This window comes from Lissotriton vulgaris, chromosome 9 (assembly GCF_964263255.1).
Source record: "Lissotriton vulgaris chromosome 9, aLisVul1.2, whole genome shotgun sequence".
NCBI lineage: Eukaryota > Metazoa > Chordata > Amphibia > Caudata > Salamandridae > Lissotriton > Lissotriton vulgaris.
In genome coordinates, this window is record NC_141697.1 from 1,212,771,706 (window position 1) to 1,212,789,585 (window position 17,880).

General features: G+C 43.5%; 1 protein-coding gene across 2 annotated transcripts in view; it reads right to left on the reverse strand.

Annotated features, from left to right (window-relative positions):
* Nucleotides 1-867: 867 nt before the first annotated feature.
* LOC147693059 (collagen alpha-1(VII) chain-like) overlaps nucleotides 868-17,880 on the reverse strand; it is a 35,459-nt gene continuing 18,446 nt past the window's right edge. The window contains exons 3-4 of one of the 2 annotated variants that reach the window (XM_086939309.1): nucleotides 4,683-4,859; nucleotides 868-1,239 (exon numbers count right to left, since the gene is read on the reverse strand). In XM_086939309.1, coding sequence (XP_086795435.1) covers nucleotides 1,196-1,239; nucleotides 4,683-4,859 — 221 coding nt within the window. In that variant the 3' untranslated portion in view covers nucleotides 868-1,195. The remainder of the gene's footprint in view (nucleotides 1,240-4,682; nucleotides 4,860-17,880) is intronic. The other variant, XM_086939308.1, reaches the window with a different exon arrangement.

Genomic DNA, 17,880 nt, shown 5'->3' on the forward strand with positions numbered 1-17,880 from the left:
CTTTAACCACTGGATGGATTTATTAATAACTGAAAATTGCACAGGTGATCTTCTTACAATATTTATGTGGCATTTCTGAAATAAACTTGTGTTTTTTTAATATTGTCAATTGTTGGGTAGTGAAAATGAGGACCAGACTAATCATAATCATAATTGGACTCAATCTCATAAACTGATATCTTAATCCCCAAATCTAAAAGAAATATTTACCGTATTTTCTGGCATATAAGACGACTTTTTAACCCTTGAAAATCTTTTCAAAAGTTAGAGGTCGTCTTATACTCCGGGGTCATTTTATAAGCAAGCGAATATAGCCCAAACCCTATATTTTAAAAGGAAAGTAGGGGGTCGTCTTATACGCCCAGTCGTCTTATACGCCAGAAAATACGGGTATTTTGCTGAATTAGTGCTAATGACCCACCAACTTTAAAAAAGTTTCCACTACAACAGCTAAAAGAACCACAATAAAATGTCTAGTTCCTAACTCTTTGAGCCTAACAAAAGGGCCCCTTGAAGATTAAAAGACATGACAGTATAGGTTCTTTAAATTCAAATATTTCACAAATTCTTTTCAGCTGCATGAGATAAAAAAATTTCAAGCCCAGCACCCTATTACTTCAGAAGACTCTTAGGACCTAGACATTTCAAGAACATTTTACTGTTTCCACTAGGACAGTGACCTGCTCATGTTATTTGAAGACAACACATGTGGCTATTTCATCTCTTGAAGGGGCAAAGCATAAATGTGCTAACTTTTTAGAAACCTGTTACGAGTTTGCCCGTAGACTGTTTTGGTCAACTTTTTAATTGTGAGCATTAATAAATAAAATATAAAAAAATCCCTAATTTGAAAGTGACCAGACCATATTTTCTTTTTTTTGATACACATTTCACCTTAAGTTACAAAAATAAGAACTGACAACGTACAAAAATAGCACCATTTCTTTGCTACCGCAAATATTCATGCACCAGTCGTTACAGAGAGCATAACATAACATTACAGTTAACACAAGATTATTTTCCCAGATGAACAGACTTCTTCTTGCCCTTGGGCCTCTTGATGGTATCTGCTGAAAGTGTCAACATTTGGATTCCAAGGACCTTGTCGCCCAAGATGGAGGCTTAGTCTTCTTTCCTGTCGTTGCCCTGGAAAACCAGGGCGAATTGTTCAAAAATACTAAAAATGATATAATCCTCATTCTTTCTTGACTTCCTCATTCCCAGTTGCATGTGGCGAGTCTGTTTTGATAAAAAAAATATATAGAGAATATTTAAGTTACTATGAAGCACATTACACAATGCAGTGTATAGATTGTAGGTAAAGCGTTTTTTACGCACAGAATAGACATGAGGTTCATTGATGAACCTCTAGTGACATTATGTCTTCAAGAAATACATTTCCAACTAAGGGAGATATTTCTGTTGTAACTCTCACTAGAGTGCTGAGTTAAAATATATGCTGACCGCATCTGTAGGGCACATATAGTATAGACAGATGATATTATCTCAGGGAGATGGTAAAGCCAGATAGTTGATAACCCAAGAGCCAATTCTTAAATTCATCAGCGAGAACTAGAAGAGGAGGGATGATACAATAAATTTGCGCTAAAGTATGCTGTATTATACAGTGCATGCAGTTTTAATAATGATGCCACATGAATGGTCAAATGTTTGTAACCACAAGAATTTCTTTGACAATGATGATAACATTTCACATAAAGCAGAACAAGAAAACCACTTGTAACAAAATATTATAGTTATATTTCAAGAAAGGGTTGAGTGCCTTGGGACAAAGTCATCTGGTCAAGGGAATGAAGGGAGAACAGTCCTCACAGAGGTGAATAAGCTGTGCTATCCTCCTGGCCAGCTTCGGTTGTGCACTCCTGAGTTTTTTCACCGGTGAACAATCTGAGTCCACGGGTGCCATGATTTGCACATGAGTGTGCTGGCTAGGGGTGCACCCAAACACTATTCCACCTATATTTGTGGGTTACTACTTCCTCTCACACCAGATTTACCAAGACTGGCCTGTGACCGGCAACTGATTCTCGGTCAGGAGCACAGCCTTTTTACTTGTTTCCTTCTAGTGGGGAAGCCCTGTTGTATCCCTATAAAACCCTTCTAGTCTTTCATATTTGGGGTGATAACTTATCTCTCTTGGTGTGTAGAGCTTGTGTGCATGTGTGGCCTATTACATCCTGGCAGATTGTGTGCCATGTGAATACCATCCTGTAGAGGACATGACGAATGGCTGCACTAAATTGTAGTCCTCCCCAAGTTGTCTTTTGTCCTTTTTAGGTCGAGCTGGGCAGTGCATGGGCTGCTCTGCGAGGCATGCTATATTGAGGTAGGAACTTGAAGCTTTGCCTACTCTCCGCCCACATTTTTCACTGGCTTGTGTCATTGTCCACTGTAAACTGTGGCTGTTCATTGGTCAAAAGGCTTAGTAGTCCCTCCTTGGTGCCGCCTTGTCTCATTTTGTAACCTCCCATGGCGACACCACCTGTTACGCGTGTTGTTACTCGGTAGGCTTTAATTACAGCCTCCGAGCACTATTTTCTCAAATAGCATTGTCCTGCCTGCTGTTGCAGGCGGCACCTGCTCTATCCTAACACTTTTCTAAAAATTTTATAGCACGCATTTGCAATGCTATAGGTCTTGCAGTCGCAAGAGTTGAAGCTATTGGAATTGTAAATGACAATGCCTTTTATTTATCAGTTTTAAAACCAGCACATAAATAAAAGGCATTGTCATTTACAATGCCAATAGCTCAAACTCTCATAGATGATATACCTATTGCATTGCAAATGCTTGTTGTGGAGGTTACAAGCTTTATGCTCCTGTCCCAACAGCTCTACTCCAAAAATTCACTTCTGCCCTCTCCTGGAACAGCACCCGGACTCCTTCCTGGCTAGTGCTAGAGGTTGCTTGACGGGCTCAGTTGAGGAAGTCAGTGTTGAACCCACATTCCAATGACCACTTGATGCAAGGTCCATTCGCCTGTGTTATAAATGCTCTACATTTCAGAGGAAATAGAAGGGAGGCCCAGCCTTTTGGGATTTAAATGGATAAAAGTTAAAGGTAGCTTCAAGTCTGATTGGCCCTGGCTTCCTGTCAGGTGCAGCCAAAGGAGAATCATTTCTGCTGTTTACCAGTACCTTTTGTACTTTGGCTGGGCTGTGATGGAGAGCCTGTTTACCAACCCACAAATACATTTTCAGTGTCTGAGCTGTGCTTGTTACTGTTCCCCTTATCAAGGCAAGTCAAAGATCAGGCAAAGAAGGAAACTTTACTGCCATGAGTAAATTCCAGTTGACCAGTCTCAGATGGTGAGTTGATGGGTTCAGTGGGTGCCCCAGGTCTTATGTGAGCTCAGGCCATCTGGTCAGTTTCGAGATACTGACCTGTTATGTTTGGTGCCCCTTGGAGGTCTACTTTGGTTGCCATCGACGACGGACAATCGCATTCGCCTTTCAAATGACCAGCAAGATACCATTTAGCGGCCTCTACTGTTTTTTTTTGGGGGGGGGGATTCTCAGCAACATGGGCAAATTCAGTGAGCTGACTTGACTTGCACCCTTGCTACTGAGAACGCGAGAGCAAGGTGCCGGTGTAACACAATAAGTGCAATATTTTGTGGGGTTCACTAAGAATAGTTCTAGAGTACACCAGTATTGCATTAAAGGCCCAACACATACACGGATTAAGTTGCATTAAGTTGGGTCGAAACGCCGACACCCCCCAATCCAGGGCCTGTACAACGGTGAAATCTCCCCTCCCCCTGTAATTGGATGATGCATTTTGAATCCGTCTGCATCATCATTTTTAATGGACACTAAAGAATAACAAGAATAGACTTGTGGACAGACCCACCAACACTGGTGTACTGTTCTTAGCCTAATCCCTGCCAATGTCTACTGTACATTGTGTTTTTCAATCATTTCCTTTGAACTCTCCTTCTCTCACTCAGCTCACACGAGTATTTCTTTCCCTGCACCCTTTCCCAGAGCAACCGTTCATTGATACACTGCCTGTGTTGCAATGATTTTGCTATTTGTATAAAAGAAAAGAAAATAGAAAAAAGACTTCCTTTCAATACAGCTGTTGTTATTGTCTCTCTGGTGCGTGCTGTAGGATATGCAGTCCTCTCTTATGCAACTATCAATTGAGAAAAAACTTCTGACTCAGCTAATTAAATTAAGAGAGTCATAACTTCTTTGGTCTTTCCAAGGAGGAACATTAGGACCACTTGTTATTCATATTCCTTCACATCTGTGCACCTGGAGGATTAATGTCCTTAATATGTTTGAGCTCAATATGATGACAGAACCATCTTGCAAGAGGACAAATGCCAACTAAATCCACAATGAACTGCAAACTCTGCTTGCTCGAAAAAGCGCCCATTATTTCAAAGCAACACATTCTCATCCCTGCCTTTCTGAAAATCTACTTTGGGTCAAAGGACAGTTATCATCAGTTCATTCCCTTCCACCTAAAATTGGGGTAATGTGCAAGGTGATTATAAGTTCCAATTTGCACCTCACATGTGCAGCTACCAATGTAGCTGGGCCATTTTCTTCCATGCTCAGATTGACATGTCTGATATTTTCAGGGCCTGCATCATCATCCTCCCATATGCCTGCTTGGATATAAGTTGGCTACATACTATGGCGCACGCTTACCTGCCGCTGTCTTGTGTATGCACCAATGTTCGCAATCCTCCTGGTTCTCGAACTTGTTGAGGTTCCCATGGCAGCCACTATAAATGAAGGGTCTGCATTCACCAACTTTATGGTTGTAGTACCATCTTAGTGTGTACCTGGAGCAGGTGCCCTCGTCCATGGGCAGGTAGCAGCGTTCTGTTGGGTAGAAGGGCAAAGATGGAATCACAGAGAGCTCTACTGTTAAGGGGATATAAAGCTACGATACTGATCCCAAGTTAGACACATAACACACCAGTAAGCACGAAATAGCAGAATGCTGTGCTGTTAATAACAATGCAGCATGATGGCGGCTGATTGGCAGCTCTTATGGCCTCATTTGGAGGCGGGCCATAATGAGACACCTCCCAAAAAGTGTTAACATTCCTATCCCCCAACTCCTATTCCCCATCTCATTTATAGCCTCTCTAGTGAGAGGATTTTTATTTGTGGTAGCTTCTCTGATGCTAGCCCCCATGTTTTTTGCTATCCTGGTCTGCCACATCACCATTGTGCTCAAGGAAGGAAAAGTCAATAAAATCTCTCATATGCACAGAGAAGAAATCCCAATGTATGGAGGACTTTAGTTTTTTAGAAGACAGACCCCTACTTTGATGGTGGGTTTATAGAGATTGCAACAGAGCTAGCATGGCATAGCCCCCACCCCCTGCCACTATTTATTACCTCCAAAGTGGCTCTCACCATGGGAGGTGCTTCAGGGAAAAGTGTTGCCAGCCTGTAGACATTTTCAGATTGTGGCGTGCTGCTTGCAGTTTGGGTGGGGGCAGCGCCTTCACCGCTGGAGAAGCACAGCGGTCAACCCATCAGAGTACCCCCTTAGTCTCACCTGCTCTCCTCCACCCCTGTATTTGCTCTTGCGTCACTCTCTGCAGACAGCTGGCATTCCTTCTAAGTGTTTCCATTGCCTGTATCCTCTGCCCAACCTGCCCCATCTGAACATGTTTGATGGCTCATTCCATGCCCCATCCAACACTCCACACCCAGCTGTCTTTGCTTTTTTTGTCCTAATCTCAGACTAGCTTCTCCACTCTCTCCATCCCTTGTTTCCCTTTCCTCTCTATATTTTGGTACCAAAAATACTCCTGCCCTGCCACCTCCATCTCATCTGGGGAGTCAATGAGAAAGAAGGGGATGGGTTTCATATATGAGCTTAGGGAAGTGAGGGAGGAGCACATGCAGGAACCTAGAGGGTCTGCAGCGCTCCAGTCATGATATAATTCACTATCATGGAGTAATCCACACACTCAAACAAGCATAGGCAAAACTCTAGGGTTTCACCTCTGCTACAAGACACCGACTTATTGGCTCTGCCGAATTTTGTTTGCCCCCAAAGGTGCCATTGTGCATGCGCACACGCACAGCAATCATCTTGTATTGGAGTTTCTTATGCTTGTTTGAAACTCCGTTTCAAGATGCCTGCCATGTATGTGAAGCAATTCTTATGAAGCAATTCAATAAGAATTGTCAATGAAAGAATACATAAGAACAGCCCACACAGCCATATAAGTAATATAATGGCTAATAGTTGAAGTGGATGACCAAAATCCCCTCTTCTCTACTGTTTATATTTAGAAATGCTAATACTTTTTGTTCCAACTCTAGAAAAAGTAAAACCCTTGTCAAGGTGAACACTCCTAGCCACTAAATAAACCCAAGCTCAATCCCAGGGCAGCTACGGCACAGAATAGACAGCCTTAACCTAGGGCAATGTGTAAAGTATTTATGCAGTATCAAAACAGTAGTAAAGTTGAAATGCAACATAATAATAATTCCAAGCTGAATAGGAAAAATAGTGACAAATGTAAAAAACAAAAAGACATCAAAATGACAAAAATTCCATAAGGGGCACCAGAGATATTATCTTTAACCCTTTAAGTGCTGCCGTCGGCCAACGGTCGTCGCGAGCACTACCTTGCCAGTGCTGCGCATGTCCATTGGCCGACGGGGCTGCTCCCGTTATTCGAACGTTCAGCACTGGGTGCTGAACGTTCGACGCTCCTAAGGTGTTAAAATGTTAATTCAGATAAGCTTCAAGCAGCATAAAGTGCCAATTATAGTCAATGGTCGCAGTAGACCGGAGCCTAGGTGCAATTTAACTCTAGCAGCGATGGACCCTGGGCCGAATACACCAACCAAGTTCATCCTGGTCAAACGATTTTACCTTCTTACTTTAGTACTTTAAGTCCCAATCCGCCCCAGGAGTACACTACTAAAGGCCTCTCCAAGACCTCTGGGGAGGCACTTATGGAGTAAGAGGGCCAACAGTAAGCTGGTTGAGTTGCAACTGATCAGCTGTGCAGTTACAGGAAAGGGCTCTTGCGGCTTGTTATATCCCTGTAGCTTGAACCAGAGGCCATCTAACTAATCCATGGACTCCGCTTCTATGCCCCAGTACAAGAGAGACCAGGTCCAGTCCTTAAGGGTTCTTCTCAGGTTATAGACAGCAGGTCCAGTCCTCTTCTCTTTTTTCTTCAGGTAAGTGAGGGCTCTGAAGTTGGTGCCTAGAGATGCCACATTTATGGTTGTCATGAGCTAGTGGGTGAGAATGACTCCCAGGCATGCCCTAACTATTAGGGTAAATGTTCCCGATACCAACCCTACCTATTTTGGGCATTTAAAAGATGTCAAATGTCTTCAGCACACTTAACTCGGGCTCTGGAGGCCAAGGGTGCGCGTGTGTGTGTGTGTGTGGGGGGGGGGGGGATCAAATATTGGAATCCTAGTGTTCTCCCACATCTAACACTAAACTCCAGTTTGGGGCAGTCACAATACACAAAGTAAAGCCAGAGACAGAAGTCTGTAAGAACAAACGTGTTTCCAGCAACCAGACAGTGGATGCACAAGGATTGTTTTGGAATCCTGTTTCCCGTACTTTCAAGTGTGGCCCCTAGTTTTATATAAAAACCTAGAACACCTATCAAGCAGGATGTGATATTCAAGCAGGATGTGACACAGTAATGTCAAAAAGGTTGCGCACAGATCCACCGTTCATATTCTGTTAGGTTCAGAGGAATCATCTCTGACCATTCAGGTCAGCCTATCATTTGTTCCTGGGAAACATTTCCCACCTTTTTCACAAATATTCAAGTGCTAATTATGGGCTAGCATAAGTGGGAGAGCAATGCACATTTCGCTTCCAGGCATGCCAGGCAGGGATAAGGCAACAAACATTCTATTTAAAAGTTACTTTTCCCCAATATTTATTAAAAAAATCCAGCTTCACTACTGAATTCGATTTTTTACTAACTATTAAAAACCAGCATTTGCAATTCACTATGTCTCGCATTTGCGAGATTTTGAGTTCTTGTCATTGTAAATGACAATGCCTTTTATTTATGTGCTTTGAAAACCTGTAAGCGGATCGTAAACACACAATTTGTACTCACAGTCTTTGCTTACGAGAACCAAGGCTAGCAGCAACTGTGCTTCTTTTACTGTCAGACGTGCTTTTCATAAGCAAAGACTATTCGTACAAAGTGTGTGTTTACGATCCGCTTGCAGGTTTTCAAAAGATATAAATAAAAGGCATTGTAATTTAAAATTTCATTTGCAAAGAATACCTTGGATCCAGTGCAAGTCTTGCCATCTCGGACCTCGACAACCCCCGTTCTGAAAACAGGAACTTTGAGAAACCTTACCTAATGCGGTCACCAAGGTAGAAGATTCTGTCTAGGAATATTCTAGGCTTTTGTCTACCATGAGCTCGGTGTTTAGATTAGCAAAGCGGGGCCACTGTTCTTTAAAGGAACCACATAGTGTCTGTCATCCCCATTTACTTGTGACTATAAGCGTAGCAGGAGCAGATGAGAAATATTTCTGTTTTAAAACACCTTGCTAGAACGATAGTACAGACTTACCTTTCCATGCAACTTAAACACAACAGGAAGATGCATGCACATGACAAATATGATGATAATACGTAGGAGGATAGAGTGCACAAATCAGGACACATTAACTTACAAAGAAATAATCATACACAAACCTAGGAAGTATAAGTTAAACATACACTGTGTCATGGCACGCTCAGGTTACACTGAAGGGTGTTTACACAAGACAGTGGCAAAAGATAGAAGTGCACTGGCTCAGGTCACTTAAGGCACTTAGGGCCCGATGTAGGTAATTTTATTGTACCACTTCTTAAATACCGAATGATACCGAATCGGTATTTAAGAAGTGGTAAAATAAAGGGGGGGGGGGGGGTGTAGGTAATACAGACTCGGTAAATACTGAATCGTTAAGATTCGGTATTTACCGATTCTGTAAATACCGATTCGGTAATGCCCATTGATTCCAATGGGCATTGAAGCCCGTAGGAATCAATGGGCATTACCGAATCGGTATTTACCGAATCGGTAAATACCGATTCCAGCAAGCGTGCAGGGGGTGTCACTTTGACACCCTCTAGCACCCCAAATACAGGCATGTGTGCCATGTGGCACACAGACTTGCCCTAAGGGCATGTCTGTCTGTCACATGGCATAGGTGTGCATGCACACATGTTCATGCACACCTAGATTCGGTATTTTACCACCCAATTGGATCGGGTGGTAAAATACCGAATCTGAAAGGCCTGTAGCACTGGGAACAGTGCTACCTACATCAGGAATTTTCCGAATCGGTAAAATTACCGATTCGGTATTTTACAGAATCGGTAAATTTACCTAATCGGTAAAGTTACAGATTCTGTAAAATATAGCCCCCTACATCTCAATCACCAAATACCGGTCGGTAACGGCTGAATTACCGATATTTGGTGACCTACATCGGGCCCTTAGGGCCCGATGTAGGTCACCAAATACCGGTCGGTAACGGCCGATTTCGGCCGTTACCGACCGGTATTTGGTGATTGAGATGTAGGGGGCCTACATTTTACAGAATCAGTAAATTTACCGATTCTGTAAAATACCGATTCGGTAACTTTACCGAATCAGTAAATCTATATGTAGGTGGCACTGCAAACAGTGCCACAGACCCCTAATAATTTGTTATTTACCATGTAATACTATTGCATAGTAAATAACGAATTCCTGTGTACATGCACATCTGTGCATGTACACCTGTGCCATGTGGCACACAGACATGCACTAAGGGCATGTCTGTGTGTCACATGGCACACAAGCCTGAATCAGGGGTGCAACAGGGTGTCAAAGTGACACCCTGTCCCCCTTGTCAATTCGATAATTTTACCGAATCTGTATTTACCGATTCAGTAATTGCCATAGGTTCCTATGGGCCTCAAGGCCCATAGGAATCAATGGCAATTACCGAATTGGTAAATACCGATTCGGTAATTACCGAATCATTCCGATTCGGTAACAAATACCGAATAATTACCTACATCTTATTTACCTAATCAAAAATACAGAATCGGTAAAATTCGGTATTTTAGAGTCGGTAAATAAGATTTACCTACATCTGGCCCTTAGTAAGAGGACTTCTATCAGATGAACATTTCAATTGACAAATACTTATGTGCAGTTAATAAATAACCAATTGGAGCAGAAAACGACAAAACTCTCGTCACGTCTAACGCTGTTTAACTGAAGCTCAAACTAAGCCAGAATTTCCAGAAGGGCACTGCTAATCTCAATATACCATATCCCAAGTCACCCAAGCTATTTTCAAAGATAGATGGCTCACTAATAACCAGTTTCCAATAGATGCCCGGTGGAGCTGTCATATGCAGCTATAGAGGAGTCTGTCATGGTTTCACCCCCCTCGGCCATCACCTACCCAGCCGGTCATCTGACATTGTTTTCCTCGTTCTCCCGTTGTGTTTCCTTCCCCCCCTTCCTCCGTGATTCTTTGATTTAATTGATGTAACTATGTAACCCGTAACTCGCTGATCCTCTTGTAAAGCGCTCTGATACCTCCGGGTCTAGATACCGCTATATAAAACTTTTAAAATAAAAAATAAAATAGAATACTCACATTTTCCATGTCCCTCTCGTTCACAGTGGGCAGAGGTGTTCTTGTGGACATCGTACTAACTGTTGTGAAAATCAGCTGGACAGGTGAGGATATTCGAGGCCCCCTGAAAGGATTGTCTTAATAGCTGTATCTAAGTCCAGAGGTGGGGCGAGTTACAGCCCGCTAACGCAGAGGGTGCGGGGTATCCTGCCCCGCTCTAAGCAGCACAGGGTCATTGTACAGACAACAGCAGAGTTAAACATAGGGGGGGGGGTCAGTGCATCGATATAAAGTGCTAACATAAGGGGAGTCAAACCAATGGGGAAAGTGAGTTAGCCGGGGCAATGAACCCAAGCGCAGCCCATCAAAGCAGAGGCCGAAGCACAGCAGTGCCTTCTGCAGAAAGCTCACTAAGCACGAAAACTGGCACTGCCAGGACTCCTTGGACTTCGCAACTCTCGGACCCGGCGACCTGTTCCATGTTTGTCAGCAGATCCTCCAACAAAACATCCACTCCCATCTAAGATGGATGCTGAACTTCCGTTCGACCCAGCCAAATAATTGAACGCTGGGCTCCCTGCCGGAAGTAACGTAATGGTGGCCTAGCTGTACGGTCTGTGAGTGAGGCTGATGTTGCTAAGGGAAACATTGGTTGTTTAAGCTATCGGAAAAGGGGTGTGGAACAGAACTGGGCTGCATCTCCTGCATTTGAAACACAAGCCTGCACTTGGAGTCTCTAAAGGTGCTGTTTCTCCTGGGCCCTGGTTACCTGCACTTGCAGCCTCTAAAAGGCCTGGTACCAGCGCTGCTGGTTCCACAGGACATCAGCCTGCACTTGGAGTCTCAAAAGGCGATGGTACCTGCAGTGCTGGTTCTCCTGGGCCCTGGTACTGTAACCTGCACTTGTAGCCTCTAGCGGGCCTAGGTACCTGCACTGCAGGTTCTCCAAGACCCTGGTACCTGTACTTGTAGCCTCTAAAGGCCCTGGTACCTGCACTGCTGGTTTTCTAGGACACTAGTCCCTGAAACCGCTGGTCTGAAGGCACCAGTAACTGAATTGCTGGGTCTCCAGGTACCTAGTACCTGCACTTCCAGTCATTGTAGAACCTAGTGCCTGCAGTGCTGGAGACCCAAAGCCATTAATGACCTTTTTTGGCTCTGGGTATTGGGGAGTGGGAGGGTTACTAGGCACAATGCCAGGAGATTCGTAGCCGACAGGAGTACTCTACCTATCAATTGTGGAGCGAGACTACACTATTGACTATACAGTCTAAGATTGAATACGGACAAGCAGACAGATTTTTGATACAGATTTGCCTTGGTGATATAAGATAGGACATAAGAACCCTTATAATGAGCCCTGATGAAGTCAAGTTGTAACTCAACGGACAAAAACACGTGTTGGCTTGGCTTGAAGTTGCTGTCGACCAATAATTTTGTACAGATGAAAGAATAGAGGAACAAGAACATATGTGTGAATAAAAGACATTGGACAATCATTTACGAAACTACACTTGTTATTGAACTGTTGAGTGCTTGGAGCTTATTTTAAAAAAATTGTCCAAGGAGAAGACTCTTATCTTCTTCCATTTTGTGGGGGATTAGGTGGCTCTACCTCCTCCTGAAGCACCAAATACAAATAGTCGTATGGTTTATGGACAGCTATTGACCCAATTGGAGTGTGCGCCATTACCCAGCCGCTGGTTCTGTGTTATTGGAAGGGTTACTAGGCTAATGGGCACATTGGAACAGGAAAAGAACAAACCTTTGAAGTGTACGTAAACAACCAATGTTGTTTTAATCAACCAATATAGGAAATGATGTTTCTAAAATGCTCTTATTAGTCAATTGTGTTCAATCACAGGCAGACACTGGTGGGAGGGTGAGTCGCGGCGGAGAGTGTGAGAGCGGTCTCCGACTGCAAGCAGCTAAGGGGGTAAAGTTCTTGTGGAAAGGTTAGAGTTAATGAGAAGGTGAGATTGTTCAGAAATGGGGAAAAATTCTACTGAGAATGAATTTCTGTTCAGCAGGAATTACCTTATTGAGATAGTAGATACTCCTCATGAAACAATGCAGAGGCGTTGCAGCGCTCTCAGAGATGATAGACGGGGTGAGACACTTTAGGTGGCAGTGTGTGGTGGGACGTTTCACTTTTATGGTTGAGGACAGCAGAGTTCAACGCATACCTAACGTGCACGAAGTAGAGAAACCGGAGCACCGAGCTGTTCCTACATGCTGCACACGCCTCAGTCCCTGGTTGAACATGGCGACTCTGCGGCTCTGTGCTTTAGTGAGTGGGCAGCGCCACCACCGTGTTTATCTGTCCTCTGTTTTCATTGACGAGCCTCCAAAATTCCGCGGCCCTCTGTCAGACTTTCCATCACTTTGAACCAATGCTCGTTTTCCAGTGGCTGGAGTGCTGGTTGAACTGCGCGCTCTGCTGGGGACGTGTGATAATGACAAGCGCTCGCCATTGCGGGAAGGCTGTCGCTTGTTTATATTTGCATCGCGTTTTCACTTTAACTTTAAGTGAAAGCGAGATACAAAAATAAACAAGCGGCTGAGTGAAAACAGATGGCCCCCTAATGATAAGAAATTGCTTCTTGACAGCCCCATAGCAGACGATCCTGTACGGATGGGCCGGATGAAAAGGGGAAAGGGCGGCGACAATGAAACCTCATTTCCAATGGTAGGCCTTCGTTTAGAAAAAACAGTGATGCCAGCCAATGAAAAATAGGGCTGGGGCTGCAAGTCCCCTTCTGAAATCTCCTCATTAACAATATGTCTCATCGAGCGAGCAGCGCATGCGCGCTGCATCGCTAGGCGAGACCTAACATTAGTCCCATTAACGAGACACAGTATTAGGAATTTTAATCTGTACTCCGGTTTTCTATTTAGGACTGCTAGTCTTGCCACAGTGAAAAATAGCTGTTGGGTGTTTCAGTCACTGAAAGGACACGTTTAACGGAAGAGCACAGGCCACTGTTATGTTATGTTATGTTATTTTAATTTACTGCCCGCTAGAATACTGGCACTGGTTAGCAGGGTTAAAGTTTATCAAGTTCTAATGCCTGCAAAAATATAGGATCTACCAAAAGTAAAAATAAATATGGGGTGACCATGCAGAAAAGGCGAATTCCCACAGATATGTATGCTGATGGGTACTGGTACCATGAGATCTGTGACAGACTGCTACAGCTGTCTGTAGGCAAGACTAAATCTAGTTCAAGTCTTGAAGCTCCTATTATAGTTTCTGAAGGTGCAGATGATGTTCCTTGGTTGATGAAAGACACGAGGTCAAGTGTATAAACTCTAAGGTATATCTTGCCAGATCGTCTTGGCGCGCCTCCGGGGGTCTCCCAGAAACACCGACTTCAGAAGACCTTGCAGTGCAGGTTAAAGGCAAACTATAGGGCATATTTACAAGGGCATTGCACCATCGGAGTGTCACTCTTGTCAACGCTCTGGTGGTGCAACGCCCTGCTCTATATTTTGGTAATGCGGAGGAAAGCAACTTTGGGTGGCTTATGGCCTGCATCAAAGGGGCCTGCAATGGGTGTTGCTGTGGGCGTTCCATGACAACACCCATTGCTTTTTTAACTATGCCCCAGATTTACAAGGATCTGTAAATCTGAGGCAGTGCCAAAAATGATCACCATTGAAAAACAGGCGTTAGAGTGGTGCAACGAGGAGTGATACTTTTATTTCTCCTTGTTTTGTGCTCTTTCTAGGTGTGCTGAATTCTGAGGCACACAAAGGAGGAGCAAATTGCCTTTAATTGTGGTTTATGTAAAGGACGGTGCTGCTTCCTACACATAAGCAATCACCCCTGCAACGCAAGCACCCTTGCACCATGTAACTAGGGTGTTGACACTGGTGCTAGGCAGCTTTTTTATCACTGGCAGAAGGGAAAACACAGTGGTATACCATAGTCTTGTGAATATGGTGCATCCCTGCATTTCTTAAATGATGCACCTAAATTGGTTGCAGCGCCGCGCTCCGTCATTTCTTTGCAAACATGCCCCTATGTGTGGTGGAAGACTGCCACTCTTAGCACTTTAGCACTGATTAAACTTTGAGAACTGTTTTGGGCAAAAGGTGTCTGACTGTCAAAATTCAACCTGTTTTAGTGATGAAAATCAGTCTGGCATTACCGGCCAAAATTGTTTTGCCTACCACAGGGGAATAGAGGACAATCACCTTGCATTCTACAGTATAACTCTTAAAACTGGCTCTTTACGTGACCTGAACCATGCTTTTGTATATCAGAAAACTGGGTAAGTATATCAACCACAAAGTTTGGCCAGTGGGGAGACTCTCTGACTAGCGTAAATGAGTAAATGTGCTAAAGAAGATAAACTGTTTGGAGTCCATGGGTAAACCTTTGAGAACCCAGATATTTCCTGTCTTGCTGGAAGCCTCCAACCCTTCAACCACCCACCTAGAGACATTTTAGTGGGAGGAAGGAGGTCAGCTGAGCAGATATGTGTCCTATTCCCCTGGTCCTCGTGTTGGAGACCAGTTTCACATACAAAGTAACAGACTCACACTAAATCCACACATGCATACAAAAGAGGGCAAGGAAAGGACAGAAGTAGCAAATATTCAAAATACAATGCAGGAACAATCTTGATGGATAACACTTAATGCATGTCAATAAACTGCATGTCACTCTTGGCCAGGTCTACGCTGCAGCGCTTCATTGGCAGGCGTGTCTTTAACTTGCTTTATTACGTGTGTTTCTGCTTTCTGGTAGGTATGTGGCATCCCACCTCATTTCACTACCATGGGCTTGATGTTCCCAGACAAGTACACCATGCGAGTAGAGCTGTGCACAATCCACTGCCACTGGTAATAAAAGGTCCCTCCGGACATGGGTAAATCCATCTATTCTCTACTGCGGGTAACTCGTTATCGTCCCAGCACTGGTATGATCCTTCTATTACAAGTGGACCTTTTCCCAGGGACCCTATGACTTTAATATTGTAACCCGATTTTGGTGCACCACACTGTGTCAATGCATTATTATCACTGTTCATTTAGTCGATGAAATAAGTAACAGTTTACAAAAGTAGCTTTTAAAACAATTTTCCAATTTGTTGCACTTGTATAAAAAGTCGTCTTTCAAGATTCCAATGTGTTTTTCGCGAAAAGCTTTACCAGGGCAATATCTCATATCATACATTCATTACTCAATGATCCACAATCATATTGTGATCAAATGTGCAAAAACATACTGTAAAGTTCAAAATAAAAGGAAATATATCAATTAAAAGCATGGTATGGAGAAAGAAAAGACCACTGATATATAATCACTTGTCACTTGGTGATGAAAAAAGTCTAATGATTTCATAGCAAATCAATCTTTTCAAATATCATGTATGAAATTTAAAATCTGTTTTTAACGCAATTACACAGTATTGTGTATAAATGTTACATACAATAATGTCCAATAAAGAGATAGGTTGACTCTATCTAAAGTGTTATAATGAGGATTTTAAATTTGATTCATGATATTTGAAAGGGTTCTTTTTTTATTTATTTTTTTTGTCCTCATTTGCCATCCCTTGTTCCAGAGAAAGAAACTAAAGCACCGACCACCTTGTGTGTCCTTTAAGTACTGGGTAGGGACCTTCCCCTTGCCCAGCTCAGGACAAATGTACCAGATTGGCGGAGGATGTGTTCAAGGGATTTTTGCTCCATTTTAGGCACATATCAGCCTGCCGGACCAGGTTTGTTGTCAAACTACTTGAAACCTGCCACCACCATGTCCATGGAGTATTTAGGCATAATCATCGGACCCGGGGAAAAAAGAAAAAAAAAACCCCGGCTAATCTGGTGATCATACTATCTCCACTGAACCAGCAGATTCCAGAAGGTAAGATTACGTTTACTTGGGGTCCTGGCCATGTCCACTTTTGATGTTTCATATAGGGACATTAACCAGCCGGCATGGGATGGTGCCCTGGAGTCAACCCAGTATTTACAGATCTGTCTTCTTGCAAGCAGAATTGCATAAAATAGAAAAGTTCCTGCTGGCCCCGTAAGATTGTCATCCCACCCAAATATTATTAATGGCAAGGTGATAGAGATTGATGTTTTTAGAATTGAGTCCAGGGTGATCTTTACTTCTTCCCAAAACGTAGTTAAGTGCGGACATTCCAGGAACATATGTATATCGGAGGCTGCGTGGAGGAGGCACTTATTACAACACTTTCCTGGCTGGAATTTGGAAAGCCTTAGAGGGGAAAGATAAGCGCGATGTGTTGTGTACAGATGGTTTCGCCTCAGCCACGCTGGCTTTACCACTTTGTAAATAAGGGAGAAGGATCTAATCCAAAGGTCACCCTGCACATTCATGTCCGTCCCCCACAACTCCTCAGGGAGAGAAATCTCCCCATCCACCTCCTTCAATATTGTCCAGTACCAAAGTGCCACCTCCTTTCTTCCCCCTTGCCTCTCTACCAATTGTTTTTCCAAGAGGTAGTTCATCCCTATTTGAACCTTTTTCCTGGACACCTCCCGAGCCCAGCTAGCGAGTTGCATATATTTAAATTTCGTTAAATCGGGGCCAACCCTATCGTATAACTTTTCCCATTCCACCAGTGTTCTTCCTGCTAATAGTTCACCCCATCTAAGGATCTCAGCTTCCTTAACCGGGACTGCAAGGCTATCTTTCAGACATGGGGGAAGCCCCGTGGAATCACAAATCGGGGCAAAGTTTGAGAAATAGGCTAGTCCTAGAGTTGTTTTTATTTGCACCCAGTCTTTTACCCGGGATAGTAGAGTCTTTAATCTTACTTTTTTTTAAAAATCTCTGATCACCAAACTTAAATAAAAATCCATCTAGGGGGTCAAATTCTTTTGCCCTTTTCACAACTGTGGGAAAAGCTTCAACCGGGTTTGTTGTATAAATAAGAATATCATCGGCATAGAGTCCTACCCGCTTCACCCACCCTCCAAATTCAAAAGGGAGAATGTTAGGCTCTTCTCTGAGAACTTGCATAAAAGGTTCTATATATATATTGAAAAGGAGGGGGGGAAAGCGGCCAGCCCTGCCTAGTGCCCCCTCTTAATTTGAAAGGGCTCAGTACAAGCACCATTTATCATAAGCCTGGCCCTTGGGTCCCTGTATAACAGGCTGATGACTCGTGAGAACCTTTCCCCAAACCAAAACATTTTCATTACAGCAGTCAGATAGGGCCAATTGACTCTGTCAAATGCTTTGGTGGCGTCCAGTGTCAGGATA